The 22,107-nt window shown below is 45.9% G+C and overlaps 1 protein-coding gene and 1 long non-coding RNA gene across 5 annotated transcripts; one reads left to right on the top strand and one right to left on the bottom strand.

Annotated features, from left to right (window-relative positions):
• Window positions 1–1,969: 1,969 nt before the first annotated feature.
• On the top strand, window positions 1,970–12,185 carry LOC144306815 (uncharacterized). Of its 3 annotated transcripts, none has more exons than XR_013373907.1 (4): window positions 1,970–2,980; window positions 3,362–3,482; window positions 8,896–9,086; window positions 10,889–12,185. It is a non-coding gene; the product is annotated as an uncharacterized LOC144306815 (long non-coding RNA). The 3 variants fall into 3 exon arrangements; XR_013373906.1 differs by adding an exon at window positions 8,705–8,770 and having other exon boundaries at window positions 1,970–3,482; XR_013373905.1 differs by having other exon boundaries at window positions 1,970–3,482.
• SERPINB1 (serpin family B member 1) lies at window positions 11,110–20,378 on the bottom strand. Of its 2 annotated transcripts, none has more exons than XM_077886416.1 (7): window positions 20,218–20,378; window positions 18,412–18,586; window positions 16,268–16,405; window positions 15,613–15,730; window positions 14,514–14,656; window positions 14,256–14,423; window positions 11,110–12,510 (listed from the first exon to the last, which is right to left on the bottom strand). In XM_077886416.1, exons 2-7 carry the CDS (start codon window positions 18,577–18,579, stop codon window positions 12,109–12,111), a joined length of 1,137 nt encoding a protein of 378 aa, XP_077742542.1. In that variant the 5' UTR covers window positions 18,580–18,586; window positions 20,218–20,378; the 3' UTR covers window positions 11,110–12,108. The 2 variants fall into 2 exon arrangements, with proteins under 2 accessions (XP_077742542.1, XP_077742543.1); XM_077886417.1 differs by lacking the exon at window positions 20,218–20,378 and adding an exon at window positions 19,048–19,065.
• Between the last annotated feature and the right edge of the window lie 1,729 nt (window positions 20,379–22,107).

The following is a 22,107-nucleotide window of genomic DNA, read 5'->3' as shown; positions in this document are numbered from 1 at the left end:
TTGTTGAGCTGTCTTTTGCTCATTGTTGGTATTTGTAATTTGTATCTTTCCTCTTTTTTTTCTGATCAACTGGCTAGAGGTTTACCAATTTTATTTATATTCTCAGAAGGTTAGCTTTTAGCTCTACTGACTTCCTCTATTTTTGTTTCTATTTTCTATTTTCTGTTTGATTTCAGTTCTTATATTTCTTTTTTTCTGCTTTCTTGGGGTTTATTTTGTTTTTCTTCTTCTTGCTTCTTAGGATGGGAGCTTAGGTCATCAATCTGAGACCTTTCTTTTCTATTATAGGCATTTGAAGCTCTTAATTTCCCTCTTCTCGCCACTTTAGTTGCATACCATAAATTCTAATACATCATTTCTCAATTTCAAAGTGTAATTCAGTTGAGCATAATTTTTTCTCTTTTTATTTTATTATTTTTTTTTAATTTTTTCTCTTTTTATTTCTTCTCTAACCTATGGGTTACTTTCAAGTCCATTATTTAGTTTCTAAATATTTCGAGATTTTCCACATACTTTTTTGTTAATGATTTCTAATTAAATTATATTGTAATTAGAAAAACAATTCGTATGATTCATATCATTTTAAATAAATTGAGCCTCGATTTTTGGCCCAAATATGGTCTATCTTGATCGGTGCTTCTTGTGTCTTGAAAAGAATGTCTGTTTTGCTGTTTAAATGGAGTGTCCTATAAACGTCAACTAGGTCAGTTTGGTTCATAGTGTTAATCTATATCTTTACTGATTTTCTGAGTACTTATTCTATCCCTTATGGAGCAATCCAAAGGACTTACAGTCTCTACAATAGTTTACTATTACTCAATGTATTTTGAATTTCTGTTACATGCATAAACAGAAATGGGTTTGGGGGGAAATCTACAATTCTTTACAACTCTGTGGCTTTTCAGAATGGGAGAGCTGATGAAGAAGAAGGAGGAATCCGAATAAGTCTGTACTTGTCTGGTATCTGTACATTCAGGTATTTATATAAGTCACTGGACAAGAGCACCCGAGTCAGGATCAACCCCAGGCCAATGCTTTTTTGAAGTCTGAGATTTGGGTCCATTATCTTTTCTTTTTTTTTTTTTTTTTTTCCATTATCTTTTCATTTCACTCAGAGCCCAGTGTGCCCATGGTCTCTCTCCTACTCATGTCTTGTTCTCAGTCCTCAGTCCAACAAATATATAAATGACTGATCTTCACTAAGATGCAGATGGTAGCTAAAGACTATTATTCCTTTAGTGAGCATTTTTATTTTAAAGAGGACTTAAATGTTTAAGGTAACAGGATAGAGGTTCGTCCTGGAATTTCAGGCATTAATCAGAGGATAAGTAAAGTCTCTGGAGGCAGAGGTGCTGGAAGCCTCAAGGAACAGCTGTAGACTATCAGGGTGTCTACTTGGCTTACACCAGCCTGGTTTCAGGTACAGTAAATGCTAAGTGTTTTCCAAGTTGGAATTACAACTGTGTAAGAATCTTCCACCACTCTTACAACTAAAAGAAGGAAACATGCCCTGTTGCTTTGTGTTCAAAATACCACACTCTTCCTGCTCTCCAGGAAAATCCAGTTCTGACCAAATTCTTTACAGCATAGGAACCTGAATCTGAATCTGAAGTTTCTCCCCTTGGCTTTCCCCTGACGTAACTGTGTGTTCTGTCATAGGCCTCGGTTGTATTCTTAAAATTCAACAGGAATCTGTCCCATAATGCTTCAAATGCAAGCCAAAGCTGAGGTGCAATTATAGCAGTGAAACACCCAATGTCTTATCTTATAATAAATCCTGATGATCTATATCACTCTAGTTCTGCTGCCTGGTAATTCAGGAACATAAAGGGACCTTTATTCCGTGTAGGAGGAAACAAAATAGGGATAGATTTGCTGAGGTTATAGAAACAGTGATAAGGGGAGATATGGAATCAACAAGGAAATTGTTGCCAGGCAACGTGCTTGGTTGTCAAAGAGATAGAGCATTCTTCAGTAATAACCGATGAGCAATCTTCAATAATAGCTCATAGATCTCTGAGACATTTTCTAAATGTCTTTGTCATGAGTGGGTGAAGGCAAATACTTTTCCAAAGAACCAAAGCATCCAGCTATCCCATTCCATCCCATAATATGAACCGTGCTGTAAATATAAGGCCCTGGGGTTTAGCTCATTTGAGGGGTGTAGCGTCCTTGCTAAGTGGAGCATTTTGTGGCTTTTTTCTATAGTTGTACCTCCAGCTGTATGCGATATTTTTACTCAGCACCATCAACCACAGTCACAAGATGCACCCAAATCGTGCCCAATATCTTGTTTTGCGAGGCTGGCAAAGTCTTGCTGATTTGATCACCAACATGTGCCACCGAGTCCCGTTCATAAACGAGACCATGACCAGGCATGAAGACTGCAGGATGTTAGGGTTTAGAGGAAACTTAGAAGACTTTAGACCCACATCCTCACTTTCCCAAGGGAGGAATGTGGTTTCTATGATTGATATGCTAATGGCATCTCCTCCTGCTCTTTGAGTCTACATTCCAAATAGAATGGAATAGTCTTTGTGTTTGGAGTCCTCTGCAGCTGTGCTCATCCTGTCATTTTCCTCCAGGAAAGGACTCCTTGACAGAGGACTCTGCTCTACTCATCCCTCATCACTGGCCACTGGCGCAGCTCGTTAACACATCATTTCACAGGAGTATTAATACATCAACCTGAGCAATGATCTTGAAGACAAAGAGTTCATCATAACCAGCCAGAGGGTGTCTTACACACCTGCCCGCCGCTCTGTGCTGCAGAAAGCAGTACCGTGGCTAAGAACAAAAACTCTGTCCAGGTTGAACCTTGGCTCTTCGTGACCCCTGACAACTTGACTCTGCGCCTCGGTTTTGCCATCTGTAAACCAAAGATATTGGTTATATGTGAACTCCTCAGATGGTTGAGAGGATTAAGCAAGCTATACGTAAACCAATAAGTTTAGAAAAGTTCCTGTCACATAAACATTATGTATGAGATATTATCTTTCTTTTTTTTAGAGTTAGATCGAGGTTAATATCATCAGTGACCTTTGCAAAGCGACTTCTCCCAGGGATTGGGACTCGGAAGGGCTGTGCTCAAAAGGAGTGCCAAGGGGCAGGGTGCAGGGTTGGCAGAGGTGGTGGTGGGAAGGCCAGCACCTTTTCTTTTTTCTTTCCTTTTGGGTTTTTACTACATGAGCCGCATGATTGCTGGGTTGGTGATTCTGAGCAACATAGATTAAGCAATTATCCGGCTTTTCCTCCCTGGATTTTCCATGTCATTGCTGATTTTGGTTTACTATTATTTCTTTTAAAGAATAGTCAGCAAAGAAGTTTACCAAGAGTTTTACTCATTGTTGTAACAAAACAGGTTGAACTGCTCAGAAAAAGAAAGTTTTCCTGCTCAACTGGTAACAAGACAGCTCATATTTAGAAGCCTTTCTTAACATCCAGGAGAAGAGAGCAGGCTACAGAAAGAAAATCCAAACAGGGTGAGAATTCTTTATTATTACTTGGACACATAAAAGCCAAACACAGAACTTCAGTCCTGTGGGATGTTGCTTTCTTCACAAGAGAAGTTGGCCATTCGGAATAGATTTATATGGGCTCCACACATATGTACACACAAAATATAACAGTAAGAAAGTTCAGATAGAAAATAAAAAAAAAAAAGAAAAATTCAGACAGTGTATAGACAAAACTCCTCTAAGAGAGTAGAGGAGAGTTTATCCTGGCTGGGTTTGTGACTTCTGGAGCGCTGGGAGGATTCTATTTCTTGATCTGAGCACTAAATACAGGAGTATGTCCACTTTGTGAGACATTTTTGAGCTGCACTGTTCAAAGGTAGTGAGCGCGCTATATAAAACACTAGTTAGTTCTTAGCAAATGTCATTTATCAAAATGTAGACTTCGTAAAGAGTTTTAGAAGTTTTATAAAGTCACATCAAGGTGATCCCTAGTTAGGAAATTTGATGGTTGCAATGATTGAACAAAAAAAAAATATTATCAAAAAGCAGATCTGAATGGTACTGTGTGGATAAATCATCCAGTTCCAGGGTTTTTTTAAAAAAGATTTTATTTATTTATTCACGAGAGACAGAGAGAAGCAGAGACACAGGCAGAGGGAGAAGCAGGCTCCCCGCGGGGAGCCGGACACGGGACTCGATCCCAGATCCCAGGATCACACCCTGAGCCAAAAGGCAGGTGCTCAACCACTGAGCCACCCAGGCGTCCCTCCAGTCCCAGGATTAACTGACCTCCCCACACCCTCCCCGTTCCAGCCCCCTGGGGCCAAATGAGTCACTCCTTTTCTTTGAAAATGCTCTGCCTCTCCCTAGTCCTGAACCTCTCATGCTTTATTGTGGTAATTTGCTTCTTGTCTTCCCAAATAGAAAGTCACCTTCCAAAAGAACCATTTTGTCTTACTTATCTTTTCATCTTTAGCACCCAGGGCAATGAGAGGCATGTATAGAAGGTGCTCACTTTTCACCGGATTAATGCTTGCAAGGACAGAGGACTTTCCATTTGGGTCCTGGTGGGGGAGCTTTCCAGTCCCTGAAGAATCCTAAGACCACAGGACGGATGGCACCTGAGAGGTCGTCCACCCAGCCTCTGTCCCTGATGCCTGGACACAGTAGCTATCTCTCTTGGTACACATCTTAGGGATGTTATACCTTTGTCATATATGGTGCGAATATTTTCTACAGGTAGAAAAAATTTATGAAATCAAATTTATAAATTTCTACTTCATGGCTCTGGACTTTAAATATATTCTCTGGGGTTTTATTCCAGTACTTTTATTACTTTATCTTCTTAATTTATAGCTTTTTTTTTTAAGTTTAGGCCTTTAATCTATCTGAGATTCTTTCAGGGTATGAAGTGCAGATGTATTTTTCCCCAGCCAATTGCCCCAACACCTACTTAGTCAATCCATTCTTTCTCTTGATTTAAGACACCACTTTAATCCTGTAACAAACTGCCACATATTCTCACAGACTCACTACTAGATACTCTGTTTTATTCTGTTGATTTGTCTATTTCTGAGCCATAGCCACACTCTTTCTGTTACAGGAGGTCGAGTTTTCTCTCATTTTTCTCTCTTCTCAAAATTTTTTTTCTTGTTTTACTCATTTACTTCTCCAAGAAAACCTTAGATTTAGTTTGTCAGATTGGGGTTTTGATTGGAATTTCATTAGAATTATGGATTAATTTGGGGGAACTCATGCATCTACCACATGGATTCTGTCTTAGAATATGATTGTCATGTCATCATTTTCCTGTCTTTCACTCAGTTTAATGATTTCCTTTCTACTCTTCCACCTCTATTAATTTCTAGATATTTTCAAATTTTGTTGATACGGCAAATGAGATTTTTTATTACAGTTCCTGACTTACTTTTGTGATTAAATAGAAGCCTATTAATTTTTGTAAATTTACCTATCTGTTGGTCCCATAACTAGTAAGTTATAGTGGTTTACAAATGTATGCTTTGAGAGGGTGATTATTTGTAAGCTATGCCTCAGTAGGTTGATAAATAAGAAATCTATGCTGTTGCCACAATCTTGCAGCCAAAAGTTGTGTTGCTGGTTACTCCTTGAGCCATTTCCATTTAGCTTCCATTATCACCACTGGATAAATGTTCCTTTGCTAAGGTCCCCGGTAACTGCCATGTTGCTAATCAAAAGGGCAGTTCAATCTTCACCTCCTCGACCTCTCCTGAATTTGATGCAATTTATCCACTTCCTCCTCCTTGAAACTCTCCCTTCCTGTGGGTCTGCTGACCCCTCCCTCTCCCATTCTGTCCCATCTCCTGAGCTTCTTCTTTCTGGCATCCTTTGTCCTCACTGGCTGGCCCTCAGGCTCTCTCCTCTCCCTCCACTTCACAGTAGGCACACCAGGAACCTCTGTGGTTAGACTCCCAGCTTTCTCACCAGAACTGCTCTTCCTCCCACCCCCACCCCCCATCTTTGTTCATTCACTCAGTTGCTAGAAATCTGGAAGAAATTCTGATAATTCATTTTCTTTCACTCTTCACAAGTTACCTCCTGCAAAGGGCTGCTTCCAAGTATGTCTCAAATCCATCTTTTGACATCTATCTTCGCTGGCCCCTGGTTGAAGCCACCCTCATCTCTCACTCCTGGAAGAGTCCCTAAGTAACCCTCTGACTCCCACTCCTACCCTCCAATGTGTCTTCACATGCCAGGCACAGTAAATGTTTCTCATGGCCTATTTGCTTTAAAACACCGTTTTCACTCCAATTTTTAACCGTTTTGTCTTTAGTACCTAAAACAGGATATGGGACCTACTAAGGTGAATGGAGTAATTACACTTAAGATAGAAATCCCCAGGTCCACCTGCCTTCAGTGCTCTGCAGGACCCAGGCTCTCCACTCCCAAGCCACATGCCCCTTGTTCTTCCCTTTTCCTGTTAATCTCCAATCACCCCACCCTGATTGTGGTTCCCTAACCTTGTGCCTTTGCTCATATTTTTCCCTTTGTAAAGGGAGCGTCCACCTGCTCCTGGATTAGCTGTGTTTTGGGGATTCACAACTTTGCTTCAACGGAAGACCCCAGGTATATCTAGAAGGGGGAGTAGATACCAGAATACCTACACTGATAACAAGACAAGTAAAGGGGCAACTGGGTGGCTCCATCGGTTGAGCGTCTGCCTTCAGCTCAGGTCATGATCCCAGCATCCTGGAATGGAACCCAGGTCATTGGGCTCCTTACTCCGTGGGGAGTCTGCTTCTCCCTCTCCTTCTGCCTCCTCTCCTCACTCATGTTCTCCCTCCCTCCCTCCCTTATTCCCTCCCTCTCTCTCTCTCTCAAATAAATGAATATAATCTTTACAAAACAAAGAAAACCACAAAAAAAGCACACAAGATAAGTACAGACCCACTAATTGCCAGCTTACTAAATAATGTAGAGAAAAGCTTCCCAGAGTGTTGGCACCCAATACCAAAGACAACCCCCTGGGTTGCAATAAAGGGAAAGATAGGAGCAAAAGCACAGGATTAAGGATGCAGCAACCAAATTGATACCATTGCTAGCTAATGGGTCCAGTTAACCAAATGAGTTATTGGAGAACTATTTTATGAACTAGACATAGACTACCTTTGGGCAGGGGTCTTACTGGGTTCATCCTTAGAGCCTAGTCCAGCGTTTAGTACATAATATATGGAGGAGGAAAATTAATTAGAAAAATGAGTGAATTTGAAACTAGAACAAAGAGAATTGATTTAAACAGTCTTAAGAGATATTTCATGCTATTTGTCACGGTTCAGTGGAACATGGTGAGCCTTGAATATGAAGGACCTTACCTATTCTAGACTAGCAATTTTACTGGAGTTAATCTATTTTTACTTAAAAAACACTCACAATGATTTAAAAACATTAATTTTTTAACAGTAGTTCAACAAGTAATGTAGAACATGAACGATAAGAACGTATTAATGAATCTTAAAAGTATATTAGTCCTGGGACGCCTGGGTGGCTCAGTCAGAAAAGCATCTAACTCTTGATTTCAGCTCAGGTCATGATCTCAGGGTTGTAAGACTGAGCCCCGAGTCTATGCTCAGTGCAGATCTTGCTTAGGATTCTCTCTCTCTGTTCCTCTGGCCCACCCCCCTCCACTCACACTCTTTCTCTCTAAATAAATAAATAAATAAATAAATAAATAAATAAATAAATAAATAAGAAGCATGTAAGTCCTTACAATAATATGGTTATGTCATGTGAAAGCAACTGAAAATTTTAATTATCTCTTATTTTGCTTTTATAGAAAATATCTGGGATTAACTGAAAATGGAGGGGAAAAATTTTACTCAATTTCCTAAATATATCAAATTTTGCATAGAAAACTAAAATTTGCCATGTATATTCAGTCTTTGAAAACTGACCTCTTAAAATACTGTACAGTGATATTTAAATTGTTAATTTAGGGGCACCTGGGGGGCTCAGGTGGTTAAGCATCTCCCTTCAGCTCAGGTCCTGATCCCAGGGTCCTGGGATCGAGCCCTACATTGGGCTCCTTGCTCAGCAGGTCCTTTTCCCTCTGCCTCTGCCTACTGCTCCGCCTGCTTGAGCAAGCTCTCTCTGTCAAATAAGCAAATAAAATATTTTAAAATAAATAAATAAATTGTTAACTTACAGGGAAACTCATTTATCTGCTGATGCAAAATAGCTTATTATCAGGATTTGTTGTAACATAGTTACAAAACCAAGGAAGGGCTGATGCAAGAGCTCTTTGAAAACCTCTTCTAGTAACATCCTCTTGTTCTTGCTATGCATTGCTTTTTTTTTCTCTCTCTCTCTCTAATTGTCCCTCCTGTGTACTGGAAAGTCACCTTTGCTCCATGGCACCCATGTGGTTCTTTGGCAGTGTAATTTGGAGCTGACTCATTCACGCCACATCACTCCAATCACACCCTGTACACTGGGCTCCTGTCACCACAGCTACTGACCATTTTATCTTTTTCAGATCAGAAACTGTCTGATGTCCAATTCTGCACATGTGTTTCGAAACCTGAGCATTTAGATGAAGAAATGCTTTTTAGCTGTTCATGTTTATAAGACAGTCACCTCCCCACCGTTGAAATGTGACCGATCCTTTTTCGGTCTCCAACTGTTTTTTTGTTTTTTTTTTTTTTTTAAACGACAAATTCTTCCTCCAGGATATTTGTTGTCCCCACCCAGATGTATCATTTTTTTTGTAGTGATCTCAGCTCTTGGCAGTGACATTGGAAGCCAAAAGGGTGCTGGATTCATGCCTTGGAAAAACGGTAACTCAGCAGGTTCTGCTGAAATGCCCTTTGCCTCCTGTTTCCCAGCAATTTCAGGTTATATTTTGCCTTTTCAATAGCAAGTTTATTTGAAATCATAAAATTATCGAAGGTTTCATTTGCAGTGGCTGCGACTGTCAGCTGAGAGGGGACTGGAGCATTGATTGGAGACCCGTTTAGAAGGCACTTCTCATCCCTCTGGGTGAGACTCGGTGACACTCAGAGTTGCTTCAGGTCCCGATGAACCAGGGTGACCTGGGCCCTGCGGAGCTTCGAGCCCCAGCCGCATGCGGCTTCCCCTGGTGCCTGCCGTGGGGTAGGTGCTAATACACCTGCCGGGGCTGCCCCCGACCTCAACGAGCAGAACTTGGGGTAGAGTGGGCTCTGTTGCTGAGCGAGGGAGACTTCAGGGCGGCGGGAAGGTGGCAGTAATCTGTTTAATCACTGTAGAAATCAATGTAGATCGGTGTAGAAATCACAGGCCCATTTGACATCTGATGACGTTAAAGCCCTCCTGATTCTGCAAGACCCAACCGGATTCCCCTTTCCCTCCTGAGATGGGCCCACTTTCTCCGGGTAATTAATGTAAGGCAGCCTCTCTGATGTATAAAAACTCTGAAGATACTCGGAAGCCAGTGTCCAAAGCTGTACCTTCCCGGAGTCTGGCTGCCCTACCCACATGTTTTTAGTTCTAACTTGGGAGATAAGGATGGAAAGGCTCCAGGCTCGGACCCCTCCCTTGGGGCATATTCGCTGAGACAGCGGGGTGCCCTCCCTGGGGCGCTGGCCTGCACCCGCTAGCCCGAGGCCTGCCTTTTCGCTCTCTTAATGGTGTGTGATACAGAACTGTAGTTCTTAATTGTCATTTGGCCCAATTTGTCATTTAAAAAAAAGTGTCCAAATGCCTAGAAATAAATTTAACAAAAAATTGTGCATGTGTCCTATTAAGAAATCACAGGTTCATGAACATATATTCTTATACGATCTCCTCAAATTTTTATGGTTTTGCTCCCATAGTTGGGTCCAGCTGGTCTCAATATTTGTCTGGGCTTAAGGCAGGAATCACCTTGAATTGCTTTCCATGTGGGTTCCCAAATATCCCAGAACAGTGTATTGAAAATGTCCTCCCTTCACTCCCAACTTAGAAGTGCCACGTTCATCGTAACTATGATGACCATATGGTTTATTATCCAAATTGATTCCATCTTGAGAGTAAAAGAGGGCATTGATACTAATTAAAGTCTCGATTCAATTATGTTCCTCTCACCTGGTTCTTTTTCAAGATTGTCTTGGATATTCTTGGTCTTTTATAGTGTTGTATAAATACTAGAACCACTTGCCATGTTTTACCAAAAATACTTATAGCTACTTCTACTCCTATGGTTTTAGTGCCATAGATCTTTTCCTTTCAAACTCTACTTTTGTGTTATAGACACATTTCCTGTAAGCACCAGATAGTATTTTTCCAGTCTAGCATAACCATCTTTGTCTTTTAACTGGCACATTTAGCCAATTTGCATTTTAAGTAGTTCCTTAAACTTTTGGAGTTGATTATATCATCTTGGTATTTGTCATGCCTGCTTTGTGTAGCTTTCTCCCTTTTTTTTCTTTTTAAAGATTATATGTATTTATCCAACAGAGAGAGCACAAGCAAAGGAAGCAGCAGGTAGAGGGAGAGGGAGAAGCAGACTCTCCGTCAAGCAGGGAGTCCGACTCGGGACTCGGGAGCCAACTGAGCCACCCAGGCACCTCTTTCTCTTTTGTCTTTCCTCTTTTTGGATTATTTCTTGTTACTCTCTTTTTCTCTTTGGTTTATTTTGAAAGTTATAAACCTTTGGGATGGTGGCTCAGTGGTTGAGCACCTGCCTTCGGCTCAGGGCGTGATCCCATGGTCCTGGGATGGAGTCCCGCATCGGGCTCCCTGTGGGGAGCCTGCTTCTCCCTCTGCCTGTATCTCTGCCTCTCTCTGTGTGTCTCTCATGAATAAATTAAAAAAATATTTTTTAAAAAAGTTATAAACCCTTTTACTATTCTTCTAGTGGTTAACCATAGACTGTGCAACATGCATCCTTAACAAAATAGAATGTAATTGTAATTATACTTTTATTCTCTTCCCAGACAATGCAAAGACTTTAGAATTTTTACTATATTTCCTTCCATAAGAAGAAAAAAAGGAAGGAAGGCTTGCTGACAACAGATTTGCTAACATATTGTTTTCATTCTGTGGACTCTCTTACTATCACCACGGACACCAGTACTTTCAGGCCAAGAACCCCCTGTTCTATTCTTGGCTTGTATAAGATCCAGGAGAACAAAAAGAGAACTGAGATCAGTCTGGCTTGCAGTATCTTAAGAACATTTATTAACCAGCCCACAAGTCTTGTGGAAGCAAGAAAATGCAGCATTTCAAGCCTTGTTCCAAGAAGTACATGTATATAATTCAGAGTCCATCCTCCCATTTCCCTCCACAGAATTGCCAAAAGCCATTCCATCGCCATAAAAACCCATATCACATGACAGAAGTCAAGAACCTTTAACAGAAAACACGCAATAAGACTGCTAACAAGTAAGATCTTGGCATCCCCTCTTTGCTTAACCATCTCTCCCACTACATTAGTCTTTTTGACATTTCTTGGCATCTTTTATAAGACATCCACTTCTTGACTCCATGTGATCCCACACAAACACCACAGCAGGTAGGATAAAGGAGAATATAAAAGGCAAGGCAGGCTATCACCAGGTGGCTCTTTAATTGTTTGAAAGAATAAGAACAACAACAGCAACAAAAAATACTAATGCTGTTTGAACAAGGAATCAGAAATATTGGCCAAGACAAGTTTGCCTTCATAACCCAAGCCCTTGAGGCCCTATATTTCAATCAGATATCTGATTTTAAGGCTCTCTTCCACAATCAGTGTGTCTCTACTTGGGCTTCCAAAATTCTGTCTGTAAAATAAATTACAGTATTATCAGGTTTCCTTTGGGCTGTCAGAAGAGCATAGCAATTTCACAGACTACTATGTGGTCAAGAATCTACACACCTGATTTCATTTCTTGCCTTTTTTTTTTTTTTTTTTTACGTTGCATTCAAAGCAATCGCTGGATTTTATCAATATAACAAAAAGGAAATGTGCTTGCTTCGGCAGCACATATACTATAACGAAAAGGAAAATAGATACCCGCGCCAAAGTTCATAGACGTATATAAACAGAGCTACACTTAGGAGGGGAATTAAAGATGTTTTTGGATAGTGGTTGTACTGGCCAAGATGTACGAAATTGCCACTATTGGAAGTACAGGTAACAAAGCTCTAAGCTTGACCTTGGTACTTCCAGCCTCTAAGGGGAGCAAAGTCTACCAAGGAACAGGATGTTAGATGAGGGATTGTGCCGGATAAAGAAAATGAATGGATGGTCAGCAACAAAGTTCTCCTCATGCATCATCATGGCAAAGGTGGCAATGCCTGCTGTGGCGGCCGCCGCCTCTGTACCCTCCTCATTCACTTCCACAAAGGACTTGTGGACAATTTTTGATATGAAAAGATCTCTAACTCCTGACATGCCAGACAGATCAGCCCTGCCAGTAAAGAGATCCTGTACACCCAGGTGGGCCAGGTGGGAGTTGAGTTCGTAGCTCTCCTCCAGCTTGAACTTGGGCAAGTAGACATTGACTTCAACGCGATCCAGATTCTCCGCTTTGGTCCACTCATGCAGTTTTTCCAAAGTCAGATGTTCCTCAATCTGGAGGAGAACGGGCAAGAAGGAGAGGTGAGAACAATCTAACATAAGTGAACTAATAAAGCATGACTGAAATGAACGAGCCCGTTGTATCAGCTGCCATTTAGTCCGCACATCTTGTGCCAGAACAGATTCCACTTGGAAGATGTCCTTTCTTTCCAGTGATTGGGGATAACAGAGCAGAGCTGTGTTCCAGGCCACCAGGTGCCCAAGTGCAGGAACTCTGGACGTCGGGTCCATCAGGTATCCATCCACCTCCCTACCCATATGCTCATGCACCCACCCATCCATCCGCCCAGGACTTACTAAGCCCCTTCCATACCAGCTTACACATGGGATGTGCCAGGATGACTGTATTACCTAATTAGTCAAGTGGTACAAAGGAAAATTTGAAAGCCTTTTTCTATTTATTCTGAACCCCATTGATCACAGTGATCATCTGTGAACCTCACAGAGCTGTAATCTCTAATAGACTTAGCTCCTAGGGGGACATAGAAAAAACTTAGTTCCTCATTTAAAAGGGAGTAATAATAGTACCTACTCTACAGCATTGTGTATAAACTTAGTTAACATATATATCAAATGCTTGGCACATAGTAAGTGCTACATAAATGACAGCCGTTTTCATTACTCTTATAATTACTACTATTGGACGAGAGCAGAACCATTACCCACTTGTTCTACTGATGCTGATTATTCTTTTTATGAGGCTAGAGACTTTCTTTTTATAATCAGAGAAACAGATGAATGTGGAGATACAATTGAAAGAAGGAACATGTTGATTCTAATGGAATGCAGGATTCCAGTCTAAGGAACATATGATTCTAACATACTCTATACATGGAAATGGCTAATATTACACCCCTTCTGGAAAGGAAGTTTGATCGTGGACATGGAGAAAAACCACACAGCAGCCTAGAGACACTGAAGAAAAAACATAATCTTATTTTAAGACTTATTTATTTAGAGGGGGTAAGTGGAGAGGCAGAGAGAGAGGGAGAGAGAGAATCTCAAGCAGACTCCATGCTGAGCAGAGAGCCTGACCCAAGGCTTGATCTCATGACCCTGAGATCATAACCAGAGCTGAAATCAAGAGTTGGACATTTAACTGACTTAGCAACTCAGGCACCCCACCCCCCAAATCATAATCTTCACAGTTTTGCCTGGTCTCAGCCCTGGCAAGAGACAGCACAGCCTTTAAATGACACAGAATGGGAACCTCATACAAGGTTCGCGTTAGGCATCAGCCTTAACCCTCAAGCCGACATTTCACATGAATCTTTTTCTGCTGTGTGACTGTTGGAAATTCGACTCACAACCCATATGGATTGCAGCCAGGAGGAGCAGTGTAGTAGGGTTTGTAGTACACGATGAAGCTTATGTACCATAATGGTTTGGGGTTTTTAAATTTCAAACATTTGTTTTGATAATCCTCATTCTATTGCATTTTCCCCTAACGTCCTTCTAAGAGAGTTTCCATGAGCACGAGCCACTGACTTGTGTTACGCTTAGTAGACGTCGTTAGATGCTCTCCATCACCTCTGTTCACTGACAGCAGCTGAAAATTTAAGGTTTGGGAGCAGTAACGTCCATGGGCCACCTGACAACAGAGCAGCAAGCACCGGGAAGGGAAGTAACAGCCGCAGACACATACCAAGCACCTTCCACCAGCAAAACCAGCCACCACCACACAAGGCCGAGTGGATAGGTCGGGAGGAAACGTGAGGCGTGAAGCTGGGAGCTGTTACCTTCTTGAGCCCCGTGGACTCATCCTCAATGTCATCCGGCAGCAGGATGAGCATGCTGAGCTCCCTGCCTCGGTAAGGCAGTTCCAGCACCCGGCACTTCAGATCCTCGATGTAGCCAAATGGGAATTTCTTCTTCTTATACATCATTTTTACGGTCTTTTTGTCTTTCTGAGCGGTTGGGGGAAAAACACATCACTCACATCTTTATCCACGTTCTCGTGGACCGAAGGGTAACCTTAGGCAGTTGCCCCACCTTACCTTATTCAATCGGAACGGGGCATCGGCAGTGTCTTTTTTCGAGAACTCGTCCTCCCAGCTGCCTTTGAAATAGATGGCATTCACCAGCACGAGTTTAGTCATGCTGTCAACCGTACCTGCAGCCAACAGTTCCGGAATCTTCCCTAAAAAGATAAAGTAAGCTTTAAAAAAAAATCCACATAGCAGAATTTCAAACTGGAACAGACATTTGATTAGCAGTGAAACGCAATCCAGAAGCATATTCCGTACCCACTTTTCCTTTCACTTGGCATGAAGTTAGGAAAGCCCTAGCAGCAGTTTTCTACTTTAAATAAGCCAAGGAAAGGGCTAACAGGCTACAACAGGAAAACTCTCCTTTTCTGGAGTGTAGGGTAGACAATGAGCTTTATTTTGAGAGTGACCATTCTTTTTCAGGAACAAAAAAATGTCCTGAACAAAAATATTTTTAGTGACTAGTAAATCACTTTTTCAAATCCTCTAAATAGAAACCTACTCTCTCTCACACACACACAAAAAAAAGATTTTAGTAAATATCCAAAAGGTAGGACAGTTACTGCACTGAAACAGGAGAGCCAGCCTTGACTGCGGTGTATCCACGAACGAGTCATGGTATGGAAGACAGTCGTTCTGCAGATGCTCTGACCCTCCCACGACTGGCGAGAGAATTACACGTATCATCCTTGAATTCTCAGACAAGAGGCTGGCAAAAATTATTTATGACCACGGTGGTTTGTGAATATTTGTTCCCAAGTATTAGGATATTTTTTCTCCACGTGTATGTTAAATAATTTAGGCCAGGCTGGGCTTCCCTCAAAATTTTTATTCCTTTTATTCTACATTCAATGTGAATTTTAATGTTAAAATGCAGTTTGGGGAATGTATGGGGAAAACGTATTTAGCTGCTTCAGTTAAATCATGTTGAAGTTTCCTCTGTGAAGAATTTTTACACGCGAACACTGTCCAATGGGCAGTGCAGAGTCCGTTCCCAGGGTGAACTCGAGGATTCCCAGGACGACGGGACAGGAAAAAGGGAGAGAAAGTCACCTGCAGGTGGGGCAGCAGGCAGGAGGGGAAGAAGGTCCGACTGCCAGTCTCTTACCTTCTGTCTGCCCTTTGACCCACTTATTAATCGCCTTCCTCGCCTCTTCAGAGGCTTGCTGAAAATCCACGCTGGCCAGTTCAGCACCATACATTTTCTGAGTTGAAGCTAAGAATTCCTGTTTAAAAAAAATTTTTTTTAAAGGAAATATCATGAATAACTCCTACTACATACAGAGATAGTTTTCAAATATCCTTTAAAGCAGAAATGGTCCTAAAAGGTACAAATTGCATTGTAACAACAACAACAAAAAAATCTAACTCTGAACATTTTTATTATGGTAAAAAAAAAAAAGACACAGAACATTAAATTTACCATCTTAACCATTTTTTAGTGTATAGTTTGGTAGTTTCGGTGTTGTATGAAATTTGCCAATTCTTTTCCAACGTTTGGCTAACATTTTCACAAATAAGCAAACACTGATTATACTTGGAAGTGAATTACGGGATTCGCTCTTGCTTTAGTAAAATAGCCAAGAGCCGATCTTTTCACTGTGAAGACTATAAACTGAAGCCACGTCAATTAGTGGGAGTGCTGGCTGTCATGTGTTTTCATTCGGTATCATTTTTCTGAAATTTTATAAAAATTAAAATTGACTTTGAAAAAAGTGTGCATTGTCTAGTGAATTTCTGGAGAGGAAGTGCAAAGTACTTACAGGGAGGAAATTGTAGGTCTTCTCTCCATATAACCTATTAGCAAGTTTCAAAATATAGGAAGCTCCACGTTTATTGATATCAGCATTCAGGCTCTGAAATTTTGAATGAATCTCCTCAACGGCATCAAAATGAAGAGCCTAAAATAAATAAAACATTCTTTCTATAACTACTTATTTTGAAATTTTAAGGCGATCCCTTGGCATTTGCTTCCATCAAATTAATTTTTTTTGACTGATTATTCATGATCTCCACCCAAAATTTTATTAATTTCTCATTGGAGAACAAGTAATAGAGAATCCAGAATGTATAGCTTTGTGAGACACAATAATCATAACATTAGAAACTGCTTTCATATCACTTTTTTGTTACAATTCTCGTTCTATGAGTTAATAAATATTTATACAAGTCTACTTTTTTCCAAAGAAAACCACAGATGATACGTTCATGTGCTTATTCTGCATCTAATATAATTTCACTGAAAGTTCTCAGAGATAAACAGCAGAAATAAGAATTATTACCTAGGCCGGAACACAAAGATATTACAGATAGAAGATTTTTTGATACTATTAGCATCAGTAACTCACTTACTTAAAAATAACTTATTTTTTTTTAAATGACTTCTTTAAGCTTAACATTTGGCAAAAGTTTAATTCCTCATGTATCCATTCCAAATCAAGAGTCCCTTTATGGTTTTATGAGGCCTGGGCTGGTTCTTTGCTTTTAAGACACAAAGAACAAACCTATAGTTACAAAGTCCAGTTACTCACCAAGATGTTGAATGTCTACACGGAGGGTATGACCCATCTGCTTCAATGGAAATGGTGGGGGGGGGGGGGCTTAAAGCTATTTTTTGCTGAAGGCTTAAAGTCCCTGGAAAGCCTCCAAATAGAAGCTGATATTACCCTGCCAGGAGCAACTAACAGTTAGTACCAGGGGGTTTCAAAAAAAAGGGAAAAAAGGTGGATTTTTAAAAATCTTAAAATGCTTTCCTAACTGCAGTGATGACGATGATTGGTTCGCCGTAAAGTAGAGGAAGAGAAGCTCTGCAGCTGGAGGAGATCCATGAACTTGAGTCCGCGGCTAGACCTTCTCTGGCGGCTCGGGGCCCTGCGCTTGGTGGCTTCACTTTGTTAGACCTTCACTTTGCCACCCCTTCCCCTAGATCCAGGGAAAACCAGAGTTCCCCTCTCAGAATATAAGAACACCTGGTGCGGAGGGGCCCTCCACCCCCAGCAGGGCCGGGAGGAAGGCAGGGCATCCTGCTGCTTCTCCTGTCACCAGAGCCACCGGCCGCACCCCTAGGGGCTTGGTGCTGGGCCTGCAGCTGCCCGGCCTCGCTGTCCCTGCCACTCCTGCTCCCACCAGCGCCCCGGGTCACAGCCCACAGAGCCACGCTGGGGGCCTGGCCCGGGGCTAGTGGAGGGAACGTGGAATCCCCCAGTCGCCCTGTCCCCTCGAAAGGGCGCCACCGCCAGCAGCGGCACTGTGATGCGTCTATGTGTCATTAGGCTCGAAAGTAACACTATGTCAACGGGCATCATTCATGAGCAGCGGGTCATGACATGCAAAAGGGACACTGGAAAATCGTCCTCCAGGAAGAGGCACGATGGCTCAGAGGCAGGCTGTCGAGGCAGGCACCGCGCCCAGCTTTGCCCGCGGCCTCCCTGCTGTGCCCTCAGCCGCACACACAACAGGGCCTGGTGCAGGTGGCAGGTGGCAGGTGGCAGGTGCTCGGGAGGCATGTGCTGGGGAAGGAAAGCCTGCCCACAACTGCGCTGTTCTTGGGGCTTCTTCCCAAGCTCTGACCTCACGGTGCATGGTTGTTGACACAGAAATACACTTCTAGGAACCTCTGTAGGAGGGGGCGCCTGGGGGGTTGGGGCCCTGGGGGCCTGGGGGGCGTCTGCCTTCACTCAGGCCATGGTTGGGGCCCTGGGATGGAGCCCTGCACCCGCTCAGCGGCTCTGCTTCTCCCTCTGACAGCCCCCCCCCCCCCCCCGTTCTCTTTCTCTCAAACCAACAAACACAATCTTAAACACAATCTTAAGAACAACAACGACAACAGGACACCGAGGAGGGCGCAGCTTCTCAGCGGGCGCCGCCAGCAGGGAGACACGGGGCCGCTGCTGCTCTTCCTGCTCACCTTGGACACCTGAGCTGCGGTGCTGCCCCGAGTCCCCAGGAAGATCATGGCCAGCGCCGAGGAAATGCTCAAGGGGGAGACGAAGATGTTCCCAGCAGGACTGTCCTTGCGCAGAGCCCGAAACAGGTCCACGGCGAACCGCGTGTTGGCCGCGCTCAGCTGCTCCATGGCGGGGCTGCAAGCGGAGCGGAGCGGGGGCCGGGTCCCGTGAGGCGTCTTCCTCCGCCTGGGCCCTGGGGCGCCCCAAACACCCCCAAGCACCCGGGACCTTGCACGCCCCCCTTCCCCACGCGCACGGATGCCCGCCCAGGGCCCGGCAGGGACACGGGGCCCCCGGCCCGCCTCCCCGAAGGAAGTGTCTCCATTAGGAGATCCTAACCCCCTGCCCGCGCACTGAGGCAAGTCCCCCCCCACCCCACCCCCACCCCACAGCCAAGTGGCCTCATCACCAAGAGGCAGCCTAACGTGTCCTGTGTCCCGAGGCCGCGAACCCCGACTCTCCGCTCGCGTGCGATGGGAAGGCCCAAAACCCCAACCGTGGGTTCCGGGGTGGGGCCGGGCGGCCCTCAGTGCCCCCATCCAGTGCCCGGGAGGACCCCCCCCCTCGTCGTGCGCCGTGTCCCCGGGAGGACCCACCCTGCGGTGCGCCCGCCCCATCCTGGGAGGACCCCGCCCCGCCGTGCGCCCTTTCCCCAGAGGACCCCCCGCCATGCGCCGCGTCCCCGGGAGGACCCCGCCCGCCGTGCGCCCCGTCCTGGGAGGACACTCCTCGCGGTGCGCCCCCTCCTGGGAGGACCCCGCCCCGCCGTGCGCCCTTTCCCCAGAGGACCCCCCGCCGTGCGCCCCGTCCCCGGGAGGACCCCCCTTGCTGTGAGCCCCGTCCCCGGGAAGACCCCCCCGCCGTGCGCCCCGTCCCCGGGAGGACCTCCCCGCCGTGCGCCCCGTCCCCGGGAAGACCCCCTCGCCGTGCACCCCGTCCCCGGGAGGATCCCCCCGCCGTGCGCCCCGTCCCCGGGAGGACCCCCCCCGCCGTGCGCCCCGTCCCCGGGAGGACCCCCCTTGCTGTGAGCCCCGTCCCCGGGAAGACCCCCCCGCCGTGCGCCCCGTCCCCGGGAGGACCCCCCCGCCGTGCGCCCCGTCCCCGGGAAGACCCCCCCGCCGTGCGCCCCGTCCCCGGGAGGACCCCCCTTGCTGTGAGCCCAGTCCCCGGGAAGACCCCCCCGCCGTGCGCCCCGTCCCCGGGAGGACCTCCCCGCCGTGCGCCCCGTCCCCGGGAGGACCCCCCCGCCGTGCGCCCCGTCCCCGGGAGGACCCCGTTGCTGTGAGCCCCGTCCCCGGGAAGACCCCCCCGCCGTGCGCCCCGTCCCCGGGAGGACCTCCCCGCCGTGCGCCCCGTCCCCGGGAGGACCCCCCCGCCGCTCCGCCGAGCGCTCCTGCCTCCAATCCCAGGAAGGAGAAGCCGGGCGGGACCGGCCGCTCACAGCTCGGGCTGGAGCCGGAAAAACATTCTGATCCCGGCCTCGGTCCTGCCTGGCAGCCGCCGCCACCTCGGCCCCGCAGGCCCGCGGGCCCCAGCGCCTCCCGCCCCCCGCCCTCCACGCGGTGCGCGGGTCCGGGGGGTGCACGGCGGGGTCCGGGGTCCCGGGGGGCGCACGGCGGGGTCCGGGGTCGCGGGGGGCGGCGCACTGCGGGGTCCGGGGGGGGCGCAGTGGGCGCGGACCGCGGGGGCCCGCGGGGATCGCCGGGTCCCCGAGGCTCGGGGCGCCGGAGCCGGGCTGCCCCGCCCTCCCGCCCTCCGGGTCCTACCGGCTCGGCACCAGGAGCGCTGGGGTGCGGGGCGGGCGCCGAGGCGGGCCGGGCCCTTATAGCTGCGGCGGGGCGGGTCCCGGGGCGGCGGGGCGCGGCGCGGGGCGCGGCCTCCCCCGGGGACTTCCTGGGCCCTGGCCTCGCAGGCCCGGCCGCCCGGAGCCCCGGAGCCCGGGTGGAAGTGACCCCGCCCCCGCCCCCGCGCGGCCGCCGGCCTCCCCGACTACCGGCCCCTTTCTGGGCCCCAGGCGGTCGCTTGGCCGCGGGGATGCGATGGGCTAGTTCCCGCCGCGCGGAGCAAGTGGCGCCCCTGGGGACGGCCAGCCGGGGCCGTGGGTACCGCGCACTCCACGATGACGGGGGGCGCAATGCGGGACGCCCGGCACGGGGCAAAAGTGGGCCCCCAGAGAGAGAAAGCCAGGTGCCCTCCAAACCGCGGCCTTGGGGTCCCTGTCTTTCAGGTACCAAAGTGCCGCCCCAGGACTTCCCTCACAGGCCAGGGCCACAGCCGCTGAGTCACTCACAGCCGCACACCACGGTGACTCACATCTGGTCACTGAAGAGTGTCTTACCCCCTGGACTAGAACGGAGACTCGCAGTTCTTCCTCCTGTACTGTTAAATGGGATGGCTGTGGTTGCAGAGTAAACCCCCTAACTCTTTCTGTGGGGCTTTTGTCTATTTGTTCTCCCTTGAAAGGTCCAGGTACGTAATTTCACCAAAATTTATAGCGCTCGAGGGTATGAAATAATTCTGCATCCATGGGGATCCCTGGGTGGCTCAGTGGTTGAGCACCTGCCTTCAGCTCAGGTCATGACCCCCCAGGGTCCCCAGGATCCCAGGATGAGTCCCCCGTTGGGCTCCCTGCATGGGGCCTATTTCTCCCTCTGCCTGTGTCTCTGCCTCTCTCTGTGTCTCTCATGAATAAATAAATAAAATCTTAAAAAAAAAATAATTCTGCATCCATGAAACTTCTCCTGTGCTTTTGTTTTTGTTTGTTTTGCAAATCTCAACTCGTAAAGGGAACAAAGGAAAACACCCTATTGTTTTATTAGTAGGGATAATACAATATGCATGGATTTGTAGATTTATTTCAACTGTCAGAACTTGTTTATAATGAAAAGGAGCAAAAAAAGATCACAGTGATGAGTAATAAAAATACTCTCCATTGTTATATAAAAAAGCAGCAAGAGTTAAAGAACTAGGATTGTAGGCTGCCATACAGTTTATTAGAATAAAGAAATCAGCACTTATTGAAAGGCAATCACAGGGGATCCCTGGGTGGCGCAGCGGATTGGCGCCTGTCTTTGGCCCAGGGCGCGATCCTGGAGACCCGGGATCGAATCCCACGTCGGGCTCCCGGTGCATGGAGCCTGCTTCTCCCTCTGCCTGTGTCTCTGCCTCTCTCTCTCTCTCTCTCTCTCTCTGTGTGACTATCATAAATAAAAAAATAAAAATAAAAAAATTAAAAAAAATTGAAAGGCAATCACAGTCAGGTGGAAGTGATTCGATGGAATCTGGTAAGCTCTCCACCATTTCTCACAGAACTAGAGAACCATTTGGTAGCTTCTGCTAAGAGGCCGAGGTGAGAAAGTCAAGAGCGCAAAGTTGCACTGAAAATGTGTTAAATTAAAATCTGAAATACAACAACAACAAAAAAATCTGAAATACATAAACCAAAAGAAAGCGTTCTGAATTTTTATTTTCTCTCCTGACATTTTGCATTTGTGCTAGCCTGGAGTTAGTAATGTGGGTCAGATATGAAATAAACCCATTTCCTAAATCAACACATTTGCTCTATAAGGTCAAGACAAAGTAACTCTTCGGTTGAATAACAGTGGAGGGTTCTACTTGTAGCTTTAGACTCTTTAAACTGTGCGTGGCCGCTATCA

This window comes from Canis aureus, chromosome 37, assembly GCF_053574225.1.
Source record: "Canis aureus isolate CA01 chromosome 37, VMU_Caureus_v.1.0, whole genome shotgun sequence".
NCBI lineage: Eukaryota > Metazoa > Chordata > Mammalia > Carnivora > Canidae > Canis > Canis aureus.
Note: the sequence above shows the minus strand (reverse complement) of the source record. Positions and strands in the feature narration are given on the sequence as shown.